This window comes from Anolis carolinensis, chromosome 6 (genome assembly GCF_035594765.1).
Source record: "Anolis carolinensis isolate JA03-04 chromosome 6, rAnoCar3.1.pri, whole genome shotgun sequence".
NCBI classification, from domain to species: domain Eukaryota; kingdom Metazoa; phylum Chordata; class Lepidosauria; order Squamata; family Dactyloidae; genus Anolis; species Anolis carolinensis.
The window spans coordinates 60,436,586-60,461,180 of NC_085846.1; the positions used below are offsets into that span (position 1 = coordinate 60,436,586).

Sequence of the window (24,595 nt, forward strand, 5' to 3'; positions counted from 1 at the left end):
CTATCGATCTCTCCAAACCTCTTTCTTCCTATAGATTTCTCCAAACTCCCTTTTCTTTACATCCTATAGATATCTATAAACCTCTTTTCCCTTTTCTTTCTATGAATCTCTCCAAACCCTGTTTCCCTGTTCTTTCTACCAATCTCTCCAATCCTTCCCCCCCTCTTCCTATCGATCTCTCCTTAATTCTCCCTGTATCTTTCCACCTCTCCTTTCCTTGGTGTCTGATACAACTTCTAATTGCCCTGGCTCACACAGAAACTATAATGTACACCTTTTTTGGCCAAATTGCAAAGAGTGCAATTTTTGCTGGACCCGTTGCTGGACTTACAAACAAATTCAACTTAAGAATGAAACTACAGACCTTATCTTGTTTGTAACTTGGAAACTGCCTGTATATGCATTTTATGGTTCTTTGTTTTATCTATATATATTAACTGCACCCTATCTTGAGCCATGAGAAGTGAGTAACCCCTCCCCCCAATTATTTATTTCTGTGTTTATTTTAAAAATGTGGGACATCAGGGAACTTGGGAACTGTAATATAGGAAATGGGACTCATGTTGACCATGGACTACATTTTCCCCATCCCTGATTGTACTGAAGTATGAATTTTTATTTACAGATGATATGTTAAATTGTGTGTATTTGTTTTACAAGGGTAAGTATTATAGTTATTGCATGAAGGAGGTAGCCATCTCAGCGTTCTGAAGCTGGTTGCCATGGAGAAGTAGGTGGAGCCAACTGCCATATAGCAGAAAAGAGCAGAATTTGAAAAAATAACTCAGTCTGTGATCTGAGAGTCACAGGGAAGAGACTGATTCCAGGTTAGGGAAACCAGGGAAACTCAGATTTCTAGTTGTGTCATATTAAGCAAGTCAAGTGACTTGGTTGGGTTTACTGGTAGAATCTGAGTGGTAAAAGGAAGTAATTCCAGTTAGATCTGAAGTGTTCAGTTAATAGCATTAGTAGAAAGAATAGGAAAAGGTTTAAACTGCTCAAGGAAAGGAGAAAGTCTTTTGAGAGTGGATTCATCATATGTTATTATTGAAACTGTTGAAGAAAGTGTACCTCTAAGTGAGAAATAACATTGAAACCACTAAGCTCTGTGCCTGAATAAACTTGTTATTGTTCTTTCAACCTCCAAGCCTCTGTCGCATATATTCTAAACCAAGTTATGCTACCATCTAAAGTAAAAACAAACATCTCCCTGTGTCTTTGGTGGTTGCATCGTTACCATTGGTGGTAGTCATTATAGATTCTTTACAAATTGGTGGCAGCGGGTGGATGAAAAAGATTCCCCCCGCCTGAAAGAGTTTTAGTCATTATTAGTCCTTTACACTGATCCACAAATCCTGCTATCACAACGTTCAGAAAATGCAACGTAGGCTAGAAAAAGAGGTTGGAAAACTGCTATAAACTTGCAGTCCAACGAGTATTTTTGAAATGAATTTTTTTCCTCATAATCTGAGGTCAACAAATTATTTTAAAACTCACCCGAACATATGAATCAGAGTATGGCCTATCATTCTTCTCCTCAAGCTGAAAATATAAAGAAAATTGAATTGAGAACTTTCTTTCTCAAGATCCTATTATGTGAGTATGAATACATATCAAGAACAGTAAAACAATAATAAAAAATATTTTAACTGTTTTCTTCCCATGTTAATTCAAAAAACTTCAAGTTATACATACCTAATTATTATAATAACTTGCTTCTTAGGCTACTCTTCTATTAAGCAAATGTAATCAGAAACACTAAGTCAGCAATCTAGACTAATTTAGAAGTTATGCAGAAATTTAACAGACATTCTGGAATCCATAGTACATACTTATCACTAAATATAATGTATGAAAAGCATGTCCATGACACCACGTAGTGATTGATGACAAAATGCTGGATTTGTTTCTAAAGGCACACCATGAATTTTTGGATTGCACTTGTGTAGGGCATTCATTGCAAAGTTGTTTGGTTATACTGTATTATTACTAAGACATGAAACTTTTAAGCATATGCTTGTATAATAGTCCACATATTAGGACTCAATTGCTAAAATCATCTCTGTATTTTCCTTGCAATGCACAGCATTTAGAAGGCTAGATCATCTCCTCGTCCTTGTCTTCTTCTCATTCCATTATTCACCATCCACATTTCTTCAAATGCTGTTCCAAGTCAAAGTAGAAGATGTTCTATTTTTAATTCATAATGTATTTTAATAGTTTTAACTGTTTTATGTGCTGTTTTATATTGGTTTGTATGGGCATCTAATTGTTGCCACTGTTGTAAGCCGCCCTGAGTCCCTTCAGGTGAGAAGGGCGGGATATAAATGTGAGAAATAAATAAATAAATAAATGTTCAGATAATCCCCTGTAAGTTTAGATGTTCTTGAAAATGACTTTCCAATCATAATGATACTGTGGAAGACTGGAGCCTATATTAGTTTCCTAGGATATCTTGAATGGCCACACCATAACGAGAAAAATGTTTAGTAAAATAATTGCATGCAATTTCTTCAAGGGTATGGGGCATTTTCACCATGTTTGGTTTTTTAAAAAAGGTCCGGGGCCTACATGGATCCCAGCCTCCACAAAGGGTGGGAGAACTCCCCCCCCAATGCTTTCAATGGTAATTTTTGAACACCTAGTGTCATTTTTTAATTTTGCAAAACTTGTTTTTTTTATCCTTGGGAGCCTAGAAGCCCTCCAAATGTAGACAGGCATATCTTTTGAGGGCATTCTGGAGCAACAACAAAAAGATTTTTTTAGATTTTATTTTTACTCCTTGGGGAGTAACAGGCCCTAGCAGTCCACACTTTACTACTCATGTGTTAGAAAGAATCAGTAAAGTTACTTGATATGTCATTTTCATTTTTCAGAAGCATTATATTACATCATCAACATCACTCCTTACTCCCATAAGTAATCATATTGTCAATTCCAGTGCACTTCCTCACTAAGGATTATGAATCAAACAAAGCTTCCACACATGCATGTCAGTATCTTAGTTTCCTAACTACTTAATTCAACATACTAGAATTAAAGTATAAGCCAAATAACAGGTTTTTGTTCAGCTTTCCATCCAAGTGTGTCTGAATCATCCTACCAGCAAGTAACAGCTACAGTAGAGTCTCACTTATCCAAGCTTCACTTATCCAAGGTTCTGTATTATCCAAGGAAGTCTGCCTTTTAGTAGTCATTGTTTTTGTAGTAAATGTTGCAATGTTTTGGTGTAAATTCGTAAATGCAATAATTACTACATAACATTATTGTGTATTGAACTGCTTTTTCTGTCAATTTCTTGTAAAACATGATGTTTTGGTGGTTAATTTGTAAAATAATGTATAATGCAATTTTATGTTTAATAGGCTTTTTTCTTAATCCCTCCTTATTATCCAAAATTTTTGCTTATCCAATGTTTTGCCGGCCCTTTTATCTTGGATAAGTGAGACTCCACTGTACCTTGAATATTTTATGGATGCAGGACACCCATGTACAAACAGAAACATTTAATCCTCACACTTCCATTAAGAACTCTAATATTTACTAAAGACCTGCATTGGCATTCTATAAAGTATAAAAACTACAATCTGATGGCAGAGGTTCAGTTCAATGCACACTTATTCAGTATGCACAAGTATCATTTGATCTTTGTTTTTACAATTGTGTACGTGCCACAGAACAAGACAGTTCTGGGCTAATTAAATGTTTTTTGCCAAGACATGAATTTAAGTGATAATGAATTTTATTTGAGAAAACAATTCCTAGCAGGACCTACTCTGAGCTTCTCAATCTGTAGCAATCTTCTGGCAGAAGCAAAACAACAGGCTGTTTGACAGATAAGAAAGTTGTGTTGTCTTACCTTCTGACCCTTCCTTTCTCTTGTGCAAATTAAACCTACTAGTCCTGGCTTAGCCATCATTAAAGGATTACAACACAGATCTGAACCATGATTAATGCCAGACAGGATTCACTACTAAGAAAACTTTATATTACTTTTAATGAGCGAAATAGCCAGGGTATTTTTTTCAACAAGATAACATAGGCATTTTGTAACACAAGCAGTATACTGCAATCAAAACCTCTACATGCGTTTAAGTACTACAACTATTTACTGTGCTATGTAAGTATTAGATATAATTGAGATTAATAGCACTATTAGCATTCAGACATACTCAAGCAATCTTCAAGGCCATCCAATTTTGTGGCAGTTAGGGGGGCAGGATCCCTGTGAAACTGAGGGGAAAATTGAATATCGTAACTGTGTCTCCTACATGTATGCTCCAGACTCCTTTCTCACCAACTCATTTCCTTTCCAGCTCATAGCTCTCTTTCTCAGCCTGGCACAATATCTCAGCCAGAATTTTTGAGCAGCTATGACTGGCAGATTGATCTTTGCTTCTCCTCCCTCCTCCTGTCCTGCCAGCACCCCCAGCCTGTAGCTCCCTTTTCCACTTTGGCAACAGCCAGATTTTTAAAGGTCCACTGCTTCCCTGGGACACTGAAGTCAATTTCAGCAGCAACTGATGAATCAATCTCTCCCCTCTTCTTCTCCCCTGCCTCCTCTCCAGCATCCCAGCGCAGAGCTTCAAGTTACGCAACAGTCAAAATTAACAGAACATCAGTCCTGGCCTTGTCTTACTGTTGAGTATGCCTGCCCCATCTGGCATCAATCTGCCCACGCGAAGCAGGTGAATATAGCACTGAGTGAGACATGCAGGATAATCAAAGGATGTCTTAAACCTACACCTGTTGAAAGACTCTATAAGCTAGCTGGCATTGCCCCCCCCCCCCAATGTGCAACGGGAAGTTGCTGCCAAGTACTAGAGAAATAAGGTTGAACACTGTGAAAGCCACTCACTATATGGCTATCAGTCTCCTCCCAGTAGACTTAAATCAAGGAAGAGTTTCATGAGAACCACCACTCCTCTAAATGTTCTTCCAGCGACAGCATTCTGAGCCAGAATGAAGATGGGGGCAGCAAGACATCATTCCACCATGTTTCCTATGTCATCGGATGGGAGACCTCCCCCCCCCCCCCTGCCCCAAGGAAGCGAGTTTGCAAACTTTGATATTTAGATTGAAGGTGAACATTCTGCAGTATCATCCAATGAAAAGAAAAACCCTCTATCCAAAACACATGTGTATACAGTATTTTATTTAATTTATATGCCACCTTTTCCTAATATGAGAGAAGGCAGTTTACCATAAGATTATAACAAGATGTTTCAGAAAGATGGATTTGATTTGAAATCACTACAGCTCTGAAAACTACCCATGAATTAAACTCTTACCAGTTAAAAAGATGGGGCATAGAGTTTCAAATGATTATTGCTAGATGCCTCTCTCAATGCACAAACAGCCCCTAGCCTCACAACCACACAATATAAGGCCCATTTCAGCAAGACTGTGTTCTGCAGTTCAGCAAGACTGAATCCACAATTGTGGTGCAGCGTGCGTTTCAACTGCATTTAGCATTGATCTGACAAACCTGATAACTTATTGAACTGTTTGTAACTTTTTAAAATTGTAACATATTGCCACTGAGAAATATAGTGCTTTGAAATTGAGTCCATTACTTTGAAACACCTTGTATTTCAAATACAACATGCACGTTAATTTCAAACCAATATTAAAATTTTTCTATACTGCAAGAAACAAAATGCACTACACAATTATTTGTGTTACTAAAACCTTTATCAGAATGCTGACATTCTACTCCCAGGAAAAAAATGGTCTTCATCAAACCCGCAGCAATGACATCAGCACAATACCAAGCACACTCACACTATTCATGTCTGGAATGCTGACATCATCCAAGTCAGACACAATGCTTCCCCTACGATTAGAGCGGCTAAAATAATCAGCTGCAGTTTCACTCTGATCAGAAAAATCAGATGACTTGAATGACAAAGACAACAGATGGAGAGAAAAATGACAGACAGAATATGAGATTCCTGAAACATATGATTAAACCATATTTTATCAATATGCACCTTCCTTAGTATCAAATTTACAGTACAGGCAGTCCCCGAGTTACAAACACCCAACTTACAAACAACTCATAGTTAAGAACAGAGGTGAGACAACAGGGAGTGAGAAATCTGCTCCGAGGAAGGGAAATTCACTCCTGGAAGAGTTATCGGGGGAAAAGGTGTTTCCACTGAAGTTTTACTACCAATCCTTGTTTCCATAACAAGCAATTTTTTCAAAATCCAATTATTATAGGGATAGAAAGTGAGATTAAATCTCCTGAACAGGGGCACAGAGAACAAAACAAACACCACAGGAGTGTTAACCCTTCCCTGTGCTCTGTGTGTATGTGTGTGTGTGTGTGTGTGTGTGTGTGTGGCTGGAGTTACGCTTTTAAAAGTACCTGTTTTGACTTACATACAAATTCAACTTAGGAACAAACTTATAGAACCTATCTTGCTTGTAACTTGGGGACTGCCATTACTTACACACTCATTCACATTATGTCAGCTATATAACATACCCTCTCACACTAAATAGGTAAAAACAAAAATAAAATAATATTGTCAACCCTCCATAAAGTGGGGAAAAACCTGAATATAGGTCTGCTATTTTTCTACATGAGACAACGCGCCTTAAGGAATTTTAGGCCCTCCAATGTGATTCTATGGGCAACTTTAATTTGAGGTGTAATTCTACGTTCAACTTCCCCTGGAAGTTTACCAAAGAGTCACAGAGCAGAATGTACAAATTCATACAGATAACATATTTTTAGATATGTGTAGGTCTGCAGCAGAGGTGGTAGCAAATCCAGAATCCAGGTGTTGTTGGAACAATAGCCAACACTGTCAATAGTAAGGGATGGTGAGCAATATCCAGATGGTCATGCATCTCCTAATGATGTTCTACTCTACCTCAGGAAGGAAGCTCTTATTGAAGCAATAAGCTGACAGTCACAGAACCTTGGGTGGTCGCATTCATTTGCATTTAAAAATGCTGCTGAATATTATGCTATCAATTTTTATCAAGATGATCTTGAGCAGCTATTTAAACAAAGATTTAATCACAATTCTAGGGTTACTTCTTTGATTAAATGTTTATATGCATAAGCCAAATTTTGCTAAGCAGCTGAATATAACCATGAGAGTTGCTGAAGGAAAATCTGTCATTAAAAAAAACCAAATTTTGTATTAGAATACCTACCAATTAAATATTTTGAACCAGAAATCTCCATACAAAGGAAGTTTGAAAATGAAATCATAAAAGCCAAACTGACTTGTTGAATCAATAGTTTGTTATGCGTTGGCTTAATTTTATGATTCAAGCTCCTTATGAAAAACATGCATCAAATGTGTTTCAGGGATACAGTAGAACAAAGTAAATAGCTATCCAATAAGACAGTGAGATCTTGGTGTCTGCTTAGATTTGGCTTCAGGTGTTACTGCAGATACCACTATCCGTGGATGCTCAGGTTGTATTACATACAATGGCATTGTAAAGAGGAGTCTCTTATATAAGATTTGCTTTTTAAAATTTAAATGAAATATTTTCAAACTGTGGTTATAGAGTCTGTGATATGGAGGGCTGACTATACACCCAAATTATTTTTGAATAATGTCATACTATGATCAATTGCTACAGAGATCACTACACTACAGGATGTATCTTTGTGATTCTTTGAGCATCATATTACTAATACTGTACTAGGAAAAACTTCTAGCTACAAGTCAGAAAAATTATCTCTCTTTTTTTCTCTTCTACTAGTCTGTTTCAGACAGACCAAATTCAAGTCTGTTCTACTTGGCAATTCTGCTACATAAGAAAGGCAAAACTGGTTTTGCCAGAAAGAGAATGCAATAAAAACAAAACGTCAACAATTGTGAAACAGAAAAATATATTGTCTCCTCTATGTCTTCAGCATCGAGCACACACATCTTTTAAAAATAATTTTAGGACACCTATGTGAATACCCTGTCTTAAATATATTGTGTATCATTATAATAGAGATTGTTCCACACTGTTTGTTATCTGTGCTTTTTTCAATGGTGGTGGGGGAGGCTCCTAAGTAATCAAGAAAACAGTATGTTCACATATCTACACTTAAATTTAATATGCTTTCTAAATATGGATCCTGGCTTGTAGTTTCTTTCAAAACTCTGGTTTTATAAGATAGCTTCAAACTCTGGATTAACAAGTCAGATTTTCACTTTAACAATTTTCACCCAGAAAGGTTTTGGTGATTTCAGCAACTTGCTCAAGGAGCTAAATGGGAACAATAAGGCAGTGTTTAACAGCACACTGTTTACTGTCAATTCTGGCATGCAGAGAAACTTTCTAAGCCTAGAGGAAATGATTTTAAGGTTATTCGTAGCCCAAAAACACTCAAAATAATAAGACATGATGCAGCTATTGTGGGAAGATGCTGGACAATGTAAATTAAAAGTTAACCATTTTTCAGATCTGTATTATATTACTTCTATCATTCCCAATACACTCTTGAGATGTTTAGAATACCTGATATCTTTGACTTCAGAACAATATTTTAGCTAACTCACTTGCTATTCTTAGAAATGAAGATGCTTCCAAATACAAGTAAGCAGAGGACATACGGTACTTACAAAATACTGTACAGTACTAGTTAAATAAATTTGAAATATTTTGTGTTGATTTAAAATTAATTTAGGCTATGTATGAAATGAATTTGATATCTTCCTACTTTAAAAGTATATTCTATTCTTTAATTAAATTAATTTTAAATTATAATTGAGAAAATAAAAATAATACCAAAATACATATAGAGAGACTGCTTTTACATTAGGATATGACACTCAACACATACATTTATTTCTGAAGTCCAAATTACTGGTATCATGCAACCCAAAAGAATAAAACAGAACAAAACTGCTTCAAGCTATTATGTGCACACAATGTGAATTGTGACTATTAAATTCAGAACCAGGCTTGTGGAACTTCATGTGCTACAGTTGAAAAAATCAGAACATAGCAATCATGCAACTACGCTCACCACACTATCCCTCCGCCCTCGAACGGCACGGTTAGAGGATGCAATGCTCCCTGATTCATCATCTGTAAACTATAAAATTCAAAGATTGATCATTATAGCTTGCTTTATGATATACAGTCACTTGTAAAAAAAAAAAAACACACACACACATACATATCAATGCCACAAACAGAAATAATAGCTCTGCAATGCCTTTGAGAACACTATTGCTAGCAAAGCACCCATGGCCAGGAAGGCCATATAAATAAATTCCATATTAATGTGTATTTTTCAAAGCAAAGCAGGTAAACTTCATGTATGCATTGAAACAATTAACAGCAAGTCACACGCAGAGGCAGTTAGGGATGAACTACAGAATGTCAGGATGTATTACAGATCTGACTACTTGGTGCAATGCTTTCTTCATATAGAGGACTGGACAGTGATAATTCACTTACAGTAAACGAGAAACAAAAACCAAAGGGGCTCATTTGGGCACACAATTAGTTAACTTATTCCTTAGCACCAAGATCCCAGTTATAGAGAATCAGACCTGCTCTTATCTGTTTGGCCCTATGCTAAATTCTGCTTCTTGATTACATTAGAGCTTTTCCTCCCAACCTATTGTCTTCTAGAAGATGTTAAGACTGCAACAACTAAAATGCTCAAAAACATGATATTGGCAATGCTCACTTCAGATAAAGACAGTTATTTCATTAACCACGTTAGGAAGATGTTGTAAGGTAGCACTATGTTGTTGTTATCATCTTTATTTACAACCCGCCTTTCTGCCTGTGGGGACTCAAGGTGACTAACACTAGGCATGTTTAAAAGGTGAAATACAAAATTTTAAGAACAATAAAAAAGCAATTAAGTAGTAGCGGTGTGGTAAAACCAAAATTAAAATACAGTAGGTATATACTCAATTCATTTATTGTACATAATACAATGTTTAATGATATTTAATACATTGTTATAATTATATACAATTACCATCTATGAAGGAGTCAAGAGCCAGACAGTAGAAAAATGGAATGTTGTAATGGGAGTTGAAGGTTTGGCATATTAACTGCAAAGTCCTGTCTTCAATCTGAAAATTCAACATGCCCCTCAAAATTAAGCCTATGGCAGTCCCCCCCTGCCACCCCCCCAAAAAAAGACTTCATCTGGATTTAAAACAGCTGGGGTATATGGAAAACATGGTAACATCCCACCCCCTAAAAAACACATCCGTGTATGCAGGGGACATTTTGAAGTAATGTTTTGGAGGAGAGTAACACAGTATAACATTCTGTGTTCGGGGAAAGAGTGTGGTTGCCACACCTGCCCTATCCTCATCAAATGAAGAGATGCAACCTGGATACTTCTTGTTCAAACATTTTCTTTTAATACCAACATTTCCTTTCAGGATTGTAGAAAATAATGCTAATATAGTATTAGGGTTCTTTTATGTCCTAAAGATCATACTCTAAATTGACTCAGTGGGACAAGATCGCTCTCACAGTATCTAAAAGGGAATGCTGAATATCATTAAAAAGAGTAATTATGGAAGCCATGAAAGTTCCTGAACTGTCTGTATTCCATCCAAAACATGGTGTGTATGACATAGAGTGCTTGAAGATTGAGCATCCCTTATCTGAATAGATTGGGACCAGGAGTGTTCGTATTTTGGATTTTTTTTGAATGGTAAAATACTTGTAATATATATAATGAGATATCTTGGGACCCCAGTCTAAACATGAAATTCATTTATGTTTCATAAAACAAGTTTGCGTACATTGCATTTACAGAAAAATACCTAATACATGGACAGTTTTGGATTTTGGACTACAGTATTCCAGAATTCTAGATAAGGGATACACAACCTGTTCAGAAATGTCCTGTCTTCTTACTATAAATAACAAACACCCCTCACGTAAAACCAAAGGAACAATGCCTTCACTGCATCTATTAAATACACCTAGCTATTTATTCACATCTTCCTAAATTGTGAGGTAATTTTTACTTCTGTTCAGGTTTCCCACCCCACCCCCCCAACCCCCCAGGTTTAATACACTATATTCAAAATATATATTTTACAGACATGGATTTCTACAAACATCCTCAGAATGACTGCCAATGAAGCTTACTTCCAATTAATGTTTTATATCATCTTCAGTGAAACAAATCATAAATCTATAATCCATGCATTAATTCACACAGATGGTTAAACTGAAGAAAGGAGGGAAAGACGTGCAATAAACATCTCACCACTGGACTACTTCGTGCTGAACTTGTTCTTGAAGAAGAATAGCTGTATTCAGAAGGCTAAAAATTATTTTAAAAGGAAAATGAAAAATTTGCTTTATCAGCTACTTCTCACAGAAAAGGTATTCCATAAAACTAAAACAAAAGAACTGTAGACTTACAGTCCGTCTACTATATGACTGAGTGAATTCATCACCATATAATGATGCCTGCAGAAGACAGAAAATAGATTTGTAGAAAGGATACTGAAGAACAATACTGATCATGTAAATACCCTGTAAGCACTAGGGAGGTGGGGGACAGAGAAAGGAGAAGGAAAAGTTTGAAGGCAAAAGATGAAAATGAGGATTAAAGATGATATGATGGGAAAAAGAGGGTGAGGCCTCTGCATAGGATTAGACATCTAGGATATGTGTTCTGTCACTCTATTAGCACCATGTTGGGCAATAGGTAGATGAAAGAGGCAAAGGAAGGTGTCATATAGAAAAGAGATTATCCTGTTCATTTTCATCTTTAGACCATCCATCATCAGTATTCAAGTCAACACATTCCTGTCAAGGGAATATATATCTTGTCCACCACTGCCCTAGCTTATCAGAATCTTTTCCAAATCCAAACACATTCTACTAAAAACTGTATTAAAAATGAAACAAAATGTTACTAAATTACACACCTGTAGACACAGTCTGTGTCACCTTTAATAGAGTACATAATATTATTCTTTTCAGCAACAATTATTCAGACCATTGACCTTTTGCCAACCAAAAACAAGAATTCTCAGCTTTGCAATCATACACGGTCTTTAACATAATTACATTTTTGTACCAGAACTGTTTAATACAAATCAAAACACCAGTTGTAGTTAATATGTATTTCATGCAGTTCATCCACATTCAAAGACAGATCTGGTTTAATACAACCCACCATTTAACACAGCACAATGCTTATGTCAGGTAATCCAGTAGCCATTCCATCTCTTTGATGAAAACATTCCTTGCTTATCATTCCAGCAGATTTCTATGTTTATTATACAAACTGAAGCAGCAAATTGTTCAAAAACCTTATCAGATACTCCAAATTTCATGCCAAACTACAGGAAACACAACAATTTAAAAGGGGACGAGGGAGAAAAACAATAGTTTTTTTCATTTAATTTATGGCTCTTCTCTGATGACTAACTAGGCAATAATAATAATGGTTGCTATTATCATCCTGCCTATTCCCCAAATGATCTCAAGGTGAAGTGCAAATTAAAATATAATTTGATTAAAACAACCACTAGGTTAACATTCAAAGGTAATTAAACTTCCAATAATAATTGGAACATCTTAAAGCACACAATTACAAACATACAAACACAGCTGAAAAACAGTGCACTAGAAAAAAAGTATTTCCCTTTCTAATCAAGTAATAATTGGATTGCCTTGATTTCTTCCTGTGATCTTTTTGTTTATTATCTGTTTCTGCTGGAAAGTGGGAAAATAGAGTAGAACTCTAATACTCCAGCTTTTCTAGTATCTCAAAAACTCTCAAAGTGAAACCTTGCATTCTCCAAGTTTAAGGAACCTATGAACAATAGAACACCTGTTAGTCATAGTGTTAAACACACTGTATTATGAATACAGATTCATTGGTAGCTCTAAAAGTCTCCACAGAGTTTGGATGTGCATAACAGAAAATATAGGTAGTGCAAACAAGTGTTGGCCAAGTTGTAAAATAAGTATTCAAAACACAATTACATGAACTTGTCTTCCCATCATGTTGAGGGCATTATAAAAGTCATAATCTAGATAGCTTCACAATCAGGATAACATTAATTTTTTCTGATAAATCCTGAAAATTATAATGGAGCTTCAAGGCAGTTTGTATAGGTCACTCTGATGTACCATAGATACCTGAGCAAACCACAACTCAATGGGCACTATGCACTGATAGAATGATTCTCAGCACCCAGATCTTAATAGGCAAGTCAGTGATGAACCTCACTAAGTACACAAAGAAACAATTCATGCTGATGTATATAAGCACCTTCATACATGTTTTATATTTGATACAAAGACATTGCAATTGAAATGCATTGGCTTTAAAAGAAAATGCCACCATACATTTAACTTTCTGCATATTTTGTCTTTCCTCCAAATGATTTTCTTCCTTGTATTCCTGAACTTCCTAGATCAGAACACATAATGCTTCCAAACCACAGTACTTTCTGAATGCAAAACAAAGGCAAGCATGCAAATTTGCATACGAACCAAACTGGCACTTCTCATCAAGCCAGTGTTTACATCTGGAGACACCTATAGAAGAGAGTACTACCTTTAGATTTAAAGAATGTTACAATATGTAAATATATACTATTATAGCACACTCTACTAACCCTGTAGGTTTTAGTTGTTGCCAAAGGATCACTGTATAGAGATGATGACTGTGACAAGAATAAGATACTTTATTACATGTGATGCTCTAAGCGTACATCATTTGTATACAAAATATACAAACACACTCACAATACTGTTAGTATTGTCATAAACTGAAAGCATCAAAATACAAAAGGTATTCAAATAAGCTAAAATTAGTAATGAGAAAAAACTTTAAAAATATTTTAATAACGATTGAGCTACATTTTGAGTACAAATAGCTTTTGAATAGTAAACCACAATGAAGTACAGTAGAGTCTCACTTATCCAACACTCGCTTATCCAACGTTCTGGGTTATCCAACACATTTTTATAGTCAATGTTTTCAATATATCATGATATTTTGGTGCGAAATTCGTAAATACAGTAATTGGTACGTAGCATTGCTGCATATTGAACTACTTTTTCTGCCAGATTTGTTGTATAACATGATGCTTTGGTACTTAATTTGTAAAATCATAACCTAATTTGATGTTTAATAGGCTTCTCCTTAATCTCTTTTTATTATCCAACATATTCGCTTATCCAACGTTTGTCCGGCCCGTTTATGTTGGATAAGTGAGTACTGTAATCAGTTAATCATGTTGTTTCTAAAAAATAAGTGAACTGAAACATAGGTGTCATATCACACAAAGTTAAGGAAATGCTATTCTGAATTCAGAAACCCTACATTCCTTTTAGGACATAATTTGATTCACACAAGTAATCTATCCAAAACAAAACAAAACACATGATACTTAGCAATATGTTAATCCAAAATGCAATTTCAAAAAAACAAGCAGATCTTTTCTATGATGACAATATTAACTTCCATGCTGTAAGTCATGACTATGAAAAAGAAAGTTTAGTAAAAAAAATAATAATCATAAAATCATGAGACAAACCCGAGGACGGTAGGTAGAAACTGGTTTACTATGTCTAAGGCTGCTGTAATTTCGTTGGTCATGGTAAAATCCACTCTATCAAAAAGAGATATATAGAAATTACAAATGTTTAAAATATATTTAAACAGAAAGACATAAAGGATTCAAATTACTGATATTTGCTCCTGTTTCTAAGATACAAAACAAATTCAAAGGTCAATTCAGGATGAGCTAGATGTATTATGCAATGATTTCTACCCTGTATGCAACTCTCAAGGAATCAGCATATACTATAGAAAACTGATAAAAATTTTATACTGACCTATATGAATAATATTCAGTGTTTTTTAAAAAAGAGATCCTGCAGGTTACATGTGTCTAGTAAACAAGATACATTTTCATTATATTGTTTTTCAATACATACATATAGTTTAACTGCTGCTGCAGCTATAAACATCCAATGTAATGATTTAAAACCCATGTATTTAAAATGAACTGCACAATTCAATCCAGGTTTTTTCCCCACAAGATTAAGTCACAGTTTAAGCCTCCTGGCAAGATAATTCACAAATTGTAATAATATATTATCTGATTATCTGTAAAAACAGTTATTATTGTTTTTAAAAAGACACACAAATTTAAGTGTTTTGCAGTTATATACAAATGTTTTCTAGAAGTCAAAACATTTAAGCTCTGTTGCAATAATTCACTGAACTGGTTTCAGTTGTTTACTTTAGTTTAAGCATCTGACCTTATATAGCCTGTTTTCAATGGAACTTCAAGCACTGAGGGGCTTAATCAAACAGATTCTAGCGTCTACTAAGAAAAATATATATAAAACTACAACGTGACTTTACAGCTGTGCTGGAATCATGGATACTTAAGTATGTATTTAGGCTGAAAGTCCCAACAACCCCAGCCATCACAAACAACAGTGTGAACTTGTGAGAGCTGTACCTCAGCTGTATTCCCAGCTTCAATGATATCAATAGAAGTATGCCTCAGTTAACAGAATAGATGAGCTTCTGGGCATAATCTGGCTCCAGAAGCAAAGACTGGATAGAAAGAAAAGGGATAGGATTCTACTTCTCAAAGAAGAGGTGGAGGAGGTGTTGTTGTTGTTGTTAAACTTATTTTAGAAAACCTTTTTTATTCAGAATAGTATGCATATGTGAAATGAAACAACCAAATCAGATAAGACCTGCATAAGTGAACAGAAAAATTAGAATTGTCCAGATATTGCCTGAAAGCTTCTTCTAAAATGCATTCAGAGATTACTTTTTTGAATGTACCATCCTTCCTTTTTGTGATGATTTCCATTCTGCCATTCAGTCAAACTTGCAGCACGTACTAGCTAACACAATAGGCATATCCACTCTGCCTTTTCTCTCTGTTTTGTTATAACATATGCTCTAGAACAATTCTGGAGTCAGCTACCGAATATGGGCTTAAAGAAGAATTCCCAATCTTTCTAAGTTCAACCCTTTCAGTGCTATTTACTACAGGCATGCTGTTTTTATCAGTCATTATAAGTCTGTGTTCCTCCAACTCTTCTTCCAGTGACAATGCTACTTTCCAGCTAGGAAAGATGTGCAGATGCAAAAATACTTTGTAAAAGTCATTTTCTTTGTCAAAAGATTTAACTGAGGTATGTCTGTGATTCAATGTAGCTCTAATGGGAAAAAAACATAGAGCTAGAAAGTCAAAATGACCTGACGAACAGCATAGCTATCATTTCCCATCCCCTTAGTTCTGATTCTGCCAGCTTGATTGCCATTTCACAAAGTAGATAGAATCTTCCCAGTCAGCAAGATTTTTTTCACTTCGAATAAGCACCAATGCACTGTGTAAGGAAATACTCTATAAAGAAAGCATAAGGGTGTTATAAACCCAATTGAAATCACTAACCAACAGATCTTTATGAGAGCTAGAAGACTTCTTCCCACCATAAGAATCACCATAAGTATGGCTCTGTTAAGTAAACATTTAGAAAGTTAGAATCATTAAGGAGTAATAGCATCCAAACAAACAATTGTAATGCACTATGTAATAATTTTAGCAAAGCATCTTCCTAAGTATAAAGTCTATTAACCACTGGCCTACAGAGGGTAAAAGGTCTTGAGTATAACAAATAGATACAAACAGAGATTGTTTAGGGAAAAATAAATGGTGCTACATCTTTGTACAACAGAGATAAGGGGTGTAAACATAAAGGTCCAGCTGCCTGTGTCCGGATAATGGAACAGTACCAAAAAAAGTAATAAATCAGAACAATGGTAATATTGTGCTGTTATCTCCTTTAATGTCCACTTGAAGTTTGCACACCCTACAAAAGCTCTGTATAGGAAATAATTATAGAAGATTATATTTATACTAAGAATGAGAAGGTAACTATTTGGACTTTTGTCTTAGTTGCCTACTCCTCACCTGAAAATCTGTAGGTTTAATCTGCAAATCAAGTAGTCTTAGGCAATAAATAATATTTATTATTAATAGAAAAAAGGATTAGAAAGCAGCACCAATAGGTGCTCCTGATGTCTTTGAGATAATGAATCTACCCTGGTTTTTAGTATTGGGGGAGTATACAGAACTTTGGCTAACTTCTTTTAAAGTTTGCATTAAAAGCCAGAGCAGATTCGCCGGTCATCTCCATGGATGTCACCAACAGGAAGATCTTACACATTTTTTCAATAATGTTTACCTGCTCCTTTACAAATCTGCTACAACTGATACAACACAAGATGCTCTAGAAGTGGCAAAAAGGGTTTGGAGCTGAGTCTTAACAGTGTGTTGATGAGAACCAGTTCCCTTTTTAAAAGCTGCCAAGGAGGCTTTAAAAATCATGATCTGTTGTGTGGGTAGTGAGTAAAAACAGATTACAATATAGACAATATAGAAATCTTCATGGTCAAGAGAAAGGCCCAACTAGAATTGTTCATGCAACCATCTCTGGATGGGGTTGGATTCTTTCTGCAAAACTAGATAAACAAAATGGTCATTGTTTCAGATCCAGCACTGGTCCTGGATAGTAAAGATGGTGGCTCAGAGTGCTTTACCACATTTTTGGCTACTGACCTCTCCCCCTTCCTGGATAAAACCGATCTGGTCCTAAATGCGCAAATCTTAAGCACCCTGGGTTTAGTGTAGCATAACATGTTATGTGCACAAGACAAAACAAACTGTTGGCACCAGCCTTCAGTCGGGAGGGCACTTTGTATATCAAAAAACATCAGTCTTGAAACAGCTTCACTTAGTTCCTATCTTTTTCTGAACCAAATTCAAGGTTCTGATTCTTATCCATAAAGCACCAACATGTTTGGATCCAGGATATCCAAGAAACCACCTTCTCTCAGTTGACTATGAGGTTTAGTTCTTCTTTGATGGTCTTCTTATATATGCCTCATTTGGGATGAAATGAGACTGTGCTCTTCAATGTGGTATCCACCTACGCAGCTTCTTTTTAAGAGACCTTAAATTTGCACCCTTATTGCTTTTCTTTAAAAACAACACTATGCTGTTCCAATAAACATATCCTCACCAAGGCTGATATTTTATTTTAGAAGGTTCTCCATTTTATTGTAGTTCATCAGCTTCATTTTGTTTGCTTCAACTTCTATTTTATTGTGACTCTTAATCCATAATCCATAATGAAGGGAGGTTTAATAATTCTAGAACTACATACTAATTACTCTACATATCTTTTCCCACACAATCACACATTTTAGTAAAATAAGGAATGAAATACATTAAGGTCCAAATGCAAGGAAAAAAAGGATGTAAAGTCAAAATTAAAACTTAAAATGCATCAGTTCAGACAAGAAAAACCAAAAGTCAAATCATTAAATATTGTATAGTTAGAATTGGTGATCAGAGGGAAAGAGTAACTCCTACTTTTATTATGTCTAACATATTTTTGACAGATATGCTTTTACAGATGTTTTGGCAAATGAGGAAAACTGTTCTGTATTCAAAGATGCCATCAAATACAAATTATTAAAAAATAATATCTATTATCTCCTTTTGCAATTAAGACAGATAGTTGTTTTTGTTCATATACATACAAACTGCTAGTCCCAAGAACTGCAGTTGAAGAAGTCAATGGGTTTTTATTACTCCCCCTTCTATATACACATAAACAGGTAGTCCCCAAGTTACAAACTTCCGATTTACAAATGACTCACAGTTAGGAACAGGAGTGAGAAAACAGGAAGTGAGAGAAATCTACCTCCAAGGAGGAAATTCACTCCTGAAAGAGTTATCATGGGAAATGGTGTCTCCACTGAAGCTTTTTCACCAATACTTTTTTCCACAACAAGCCAAATTTTTCAAAATCCAATTCTCACAGGGACATAAAGTGAAGTGAAATCTTCTAAACAGGGGTGCAGACAGCAAAACAAACACCACAAAGATGCTAACCCTTCTTGATGCTATCCAAACATATAGATAGATATTTGGCTGTAGTCACACTTTAAAATGTACCTGTTCCAACTTTATTTCCAACATTTGTATCCCGCCCTTCTCACCCGAAGGGACTCAGGGCAGCTTACAACTTACATACAAATTCAACTTGGAGAACAAGCCTATAGAATCTATCTCGTCCGTATCTTGCAGACTGCCTCCACATACATCATTTTCACATAACATGTTAAATGTCTCCAGCATCCAAGTTTGAATATTAAAATGCTGGCTCATTTTCTCTTATTAATTCGCATAAAGTGTTATCTAGACAAAAAACAGCATGCTCATCCAGGATACGCACCACAAGATCCCTTCTCCTAGAAGTACTTGCTCTGCTCCTGTGTGACCCACTGACATCCAAGGCAGAGTTCTTAAAAATGAAGTTACAAAAAGACAATGAACCTCAAAAATAAAGTTCACTGCAAAAATATGTAATAAAGTTTTTTTTAAAAAAATTCTTGGGCTTCTAGAGTATTCTTACATAGGACATTAACTGTAAAATTAATCTACATTGTAATATTAATATGGCATTTCAATTATATTTATCTTATAATTCATCCTAACATGAACTGTTCCATTGCGAGTTTTAAATAATAGCTTAAGTGTATTTATATTTTAATCTGTATTTTAACTTAATTCCACACTATATTATGTAACTGTTTTTGTTTTTAAATTTTTGTATTGACTTTGCATTAAACTGTGACCAAAGTGTGGGATTGTAAGTCCCCACGGGGAGAAAGGCAGATTATAAAATAAATAAATAAATAAATTCCCTAACCTGAAAGTTAGAAAAAATCAAAGTAATACACTCGACAAAAATAAAAAGCAAATTTATGAAAGCAAAAATGTTGGTACTGACCCTCTGACTAGAGGTACTTCGATTGGAAGCCAAGTCATCTGCTCCCTAATTACAAAATTAATTGAAAAATGAAATGGCATGTTGCAAAAACAGAGACAGACAGAGAAAAAGAATGACTTTACAATTTCATACAAACCAGATATGACCGCCGGCTGGAGCGGTGTGAATACCTAGCCTTCTCTGAATCATCCTAAGAAGGGAAAACCAATATTAAAAAAAAATGGAAAAAATAAAAATTGAGATGGAAAAAGAAAAAGTTAGTATTTTAAAGCCTGAAAAGTATTCAGAAATGGTGGAAAATATTGATGTACTGTTCACACAAATGTAGCTTCTTCTTTTTTTTAGTTTACCTGATAGAAACATTCCTTCACTCTCAATGTAACATCAGTTCATCTAAATGTGATACAGATTATTATCTGATAAATTTCAGTAGGAAATCAGTTATCCTTAGGGATGAAACTTTTCTCTCTGAAATCAAATGAATTTTAATTTAATCAATTAAAGTCTGCATGTGAAAAATATTTGTTAATAGGTCTTTCACATTACAGAATTGTAGTATTTGGAGGTCACTTTAGATTTCATAGCTTCATCCTATGAAATTCTGATATTTAAAATTTCATGAATTATTTAGAACTGTCAATCAAGGAGATGTAGCAACAAAAACACACATTCCAGGGTGTGACTATGGCCATTAAGCTGATTTCAAAGTGCAATGAGAAAGAAACATGATGTATATATCTTTCTTCTTCTTTTTAACTGTTCTAAAGTTAACTTTGATCTCCAATATACAGCCTATCCACTTTACCCATTTTATTTTCTAATGAGTCATGCCAAAGCACAACAGGCAGAGTTGAGTCATTGGAGTTTCTAGAAAGAGTTAAAATTGGAGAATAAAGGAATCATGGAGTTGGAAGAGACCACATGGGCCATCTAGTCCAAACCCCTGCCATGCAGGAAAAGCACAATCAAAGCATCCCTGGCAGATGGCCATCCAGCCTCTGTTAAAAGCCTCCAAAGAAGGAGCTTCCTCCACACTCTAAGGCAGTGAGACTGAGTTTACACTCAAACCAATTTAACAGGCTATGGTATGTGTAGAACTCTCCTCCCACACCACAATTTGGTTTGCTCTCCTCCACACACAGAATAAATATGAAAAGCGGATTTTCACTTATTGCGGATGGTCCTGGAACGTAACCCCCGTGATAAGTGAGGGAACACTGTAATATCTATATATATAAAAGAGTGATGGCATCACGGCAATTCACAAAACAACAAAAGTACAGGCCCCCCAACCTCAAAATTTGACAACCCATCATCCACGCCTCAAGGTTGATACAATAAAAAGAAAAGAAAAATAAAGTCCTAATTAGAGGGAGAGCAATAATTTTTTTATCCAATTGCTGCCAGTTTAGAGGGCTAATCTCTGCCCACTTGGTTGCCTAGCAACCAAGGGACAGCCAGGTTTCAGTTAGGGGACAGGCAGATTTAGGCCTCACTTAGGCTTCTTCCACAGATTATCTAATTTGCACTGGATTATATGGCAGTGTAGACTCAAGGCCCTTCCACACAGCTATATAACCCATTTATAATCTTATATTATCTGCTTTGCACTGGATTATCTTGACTCCACACTGCCATATAATCCACTTCAGTGTGCATTTTATACAGCTGTGAAGAAGGGGCCTCATATAATCCAGTTCTGAGCAGATAATATAAGATTAGAAATATACAGTAAAGTCTCACTTATCCAACGTAAACAGGCCGGCAGGATAAGTGAATATGTTGGATAATAAGAAGGGATTCAGGAAAAGCCAATTAAACATCAAATTAGGTAATCGTTATACAAATTAAGCACCAAAACATCATATTATACAACAAATTTGACAGAAAAAGTAGTTCCATGCGCAGTAATGCTATGTAGTATTTACAGTAGAGTCTCACTTATCCAACACTCGCTTATCCAACGTTCTGGATTATCCAACGCATTTTTGTAGTCAATGCTTTCAATATATCGTGATATTTTGGTGCTAAATTCATAAATACAGTAATTACTATATAGCATTACTGTGTACTGAACTACTTTTCCTGACAAATTTGTTGTCTAACATGATGTTTTGGTGCTTAATTTGTAAAATCATAACTTAATTTGATGTTTAATAGGGTTATCCTTAATTCCTCATTATCCAACATATTCGCTTATCCAACGTTCTGCCGGCCCGTTTATGTTGGATAAGTGAGACTCTACTGTACTGTATTTACAAATTTACCACTAAAATATCACAATGAATTTAAAACACTGACTACAAAAGCATTGATTATGAAAAGGCAGACTGCGTTGGATAATCCAGAACATTGTATAAGCGAATGTTGGATAAGTGAGATTCTTCTTTAATATGAAATAATTACTGGGATAGAATAATGCAGAACAATATAATCTCTAAAACCAGGACACTAAATAAACAGGGGAATTCCACACAGGAAACAATCAGGGCCAGCTAACACCTCCCAACAAAGTATTCCCATCATCAAAGTCTGGAAAATCCTCTGTTTTCTCAGGGCCACAGACAGTAGAAGCACATAAAATATCACAAACAACACCACTCTGAAAACAAGGGAATTCCAGACAGGAAACAATCAGGGCCAGCTAACACCTCCCAACAAAAAATTCACTCAGGGAAGAAACAGCCAGGCTTTAAAGCTGCAAGGCCATTACATCCTAATCATTTTTCCTAACTGCAGCATTCATACTTGCCTCCAACAAACAAAAAAAAAACCAATCAGAAATATTGTATATTCACAACCTTTAGGAAATAATATCGCCTGATGGCGCAGCGTGTTAAAGCGCTGAGCTGCTGAACTTCTGGACTGAAAGGCCACAGGTTTGAATTGGGGGAGCGGAGAGAGCTCCCACTGTTAGCTCCAGCTTCTGCCAACCCAGAAGTTCGAAAACATGCAAATGTGAGTGCATCAATAGGTACTGCTCGGGCGGGAAGGTAACGCCGCTCCATGTAGTCATCCCACATGACCTTGGAGGAGTCTACGGATAACACCGGCTCTTCGGCTTAGAAATGGAGATGAGCACCAACCTCCAGAGTCAGACACGACTGGACTTAATGTCTGGGGAAAACCTTTACCCTTGACCTTTACTACCACCAATTCCTCAATACTTTATTTCCCATACCACCAGACTTCGCCACAGCAACGCGTGGCCGGGCACAGCTAGTATAATATAATATATAAACATTTCTTGTGGGTCAACGAGAAACTTTTTCTTCAAAAAGGGTTCCACAGCTGAAAAACTTTGAGAAGCCCTACTCTAAGCAATTTGAAACTGTATCTGCCCAGTACTATGCATCACACTGTATTTTCTCTATTACAGTAGAGTCTCACTTATCCAACACTTGCTTATCCAACGTTCTGGATTATCCAACGCATTTTTGTAGACAATGTTTTCAATTCAACATGATATTTCGGTACTAAAATTGTAAATACCGTAATTACTACATAGAATTACCATGAATTGAACTACTTTTTCTGTCAAATTTGTTGTATAACATGATGTTTTAGGGCTTAATTTGTGAAATCATAACCTAATTTGATGTTCAATAGGCTTTTCCTTAATCCCTCCTTATTATCCAACATATTCGCTTATCCAACGTTCTGCCGGCCCGTTTATGTTGGATAAGTGAGACTCTACTATATTACAATTATGACTTTATAACAATGTAAGTTAATACTGATAGCAAAGCAGATAACTGGATACTAAAAAGGATGCACACACCCCACAAATATGTCTACATTTCAACAACCATAGCCGATGGAGAGATATCACAAGCTACCTAGATGATTGATCTACCTATAAAATATTAATAAACATTAAACGATAAGTATTATTTTAAAAATCTGTCCCACTTTTATGTTTATACAAATCTGCATGACAAATGGAGCAAAGCAAGGCGATAATTTTTCCCCAATGTATATATTATGTGATTATTATAGAGCTTTTAAATATGTTATTACTTTGAGAAAAAGAAAGATCTACAGAGATTTAAACCTGAACATCTATGTTTTTCTAATGATATCACACTGGTTTTCATACAATGCTGTTAAAAGAATCATAATGTACAGGCTTATCCAAAGGCCACAAAAACAGAAGTCACTCATGGGAGCAAAGCAATGGGGTGAAAAAGAATCTCCCTATTTTGCCCTCCTGCGTCATTCCGTTAAAGCATAGCCATGGTGTTCAGCAAATACTACATCCTTCAAACACAAGCAGAAGCTCTTCTGAGATAATGCAGGATGGGGGATAATGTTGCACAACTACTTTTGATTCAAATATTGCAAAAACATGAACATACTGCTTATTTTTCATATTAATACATTGTTAAGCTGAATGATTTGCACATTTCCTCATGTAAATATCTTCATTATTCTGGTTTTTTAAAACTCAAGGTACATTATGGTTAATACACAATCCAAAGTATTAGTAAATGAAACACTCCAATCAGATTAACTTTCCAAGTATAAAACACCACACAACAGGCAATCCTGTCCTACCATCCACTTTTGGATATGGCCCCATTTTCTATCGTAAGACCGTTGAGAAAGCTATAAAGGGTTAAAAAACAAACTTATTTCACAAGATGACATAAATCACTTCCAACAACAAGATTTGAAAAGTTGTCAATTGCTTTATTTTTAAAACGCAGAAAAATATGTACTGGATTATCATAGGATTCTTATATAAAACTAACTTCCTCATTTCAACTCCAGTTAT

At 35.6% G+C, this 24,595-nt stretch overlaps 1 protein-coding gene across 23 annotated transcripts in view; it reads right to left on the reverse strand.

Annotated features, from left to right (window-relative positions):
- lrrfip2 (LRR binding FLII interacting protein 2) overlaps positions 1 to 24,595 on the reverse strand; it is a 66,500-nt gene that overhangs the window by 24,209 nt on the left and 17,696 nt on the right. For 9 of the 23 annotated variants that reach the window (XM_016994413.2, XM_008112804.3, XM_008112808.3 and 6 more), the window contains 13 exons: positions 24,376 to 24,426; positions 19,955 to 20,008; positions 19,819 to 19,863; positions 19,261 to 19,329; positions 16,410 to 16,472; positions 14,523 to 14,597; positions 13,599 to 13,646; positions 13,474 to 13,518; positions 11,383 to 11,430; positions 11,225 to 11,281; positions 8,996 to 9,064; positions 5,785 to 5,898; positions 1,498 to 1,542 (listed from right to left, as the gene is read on the reverse strand). In XM_016994413.2, coding sequence (XP_016849902.1) covers positions 1,498 to 1,542; positions 5,785 to 5,898; positions 8,996 to 9,064; positions 11,225 to 11,281; positions 11,383 to 11,430; positions 13,474 to 13,518; positions 13,599 to 13,646; positions 14,523 to 14,597; positions 16,410 to 16,472; positions 19,261 to 19,329; positions 19,819 to 19,863; positions 19,955 to 20,008; positions 24,376 to 24,426 — 783 coding nt within the window. The remainder of the gene's footprint in view (positions 1 to 1,497; positions 1,543 to 5,784; positions 5,899 to 8,995; positions 9,065 to 11,224; positions 11,282 to 11,382; positions 11,431 to 13,473; positions 13,519 to 13,598; positions 13,647 to 14,522; positions 14,598 to 16,409; positions 16,473 to 19,260; positions 19,330 to 19,818; positions 19,864 to 19,954; positions 20,009 to 24,375; positions 24,427 to 24,595) is intronic. The other 14 variants (XM_062983978.1, XM_062983977.1, XM_008112810.3 and 11 more) reach the window with 9 other exon arrangements.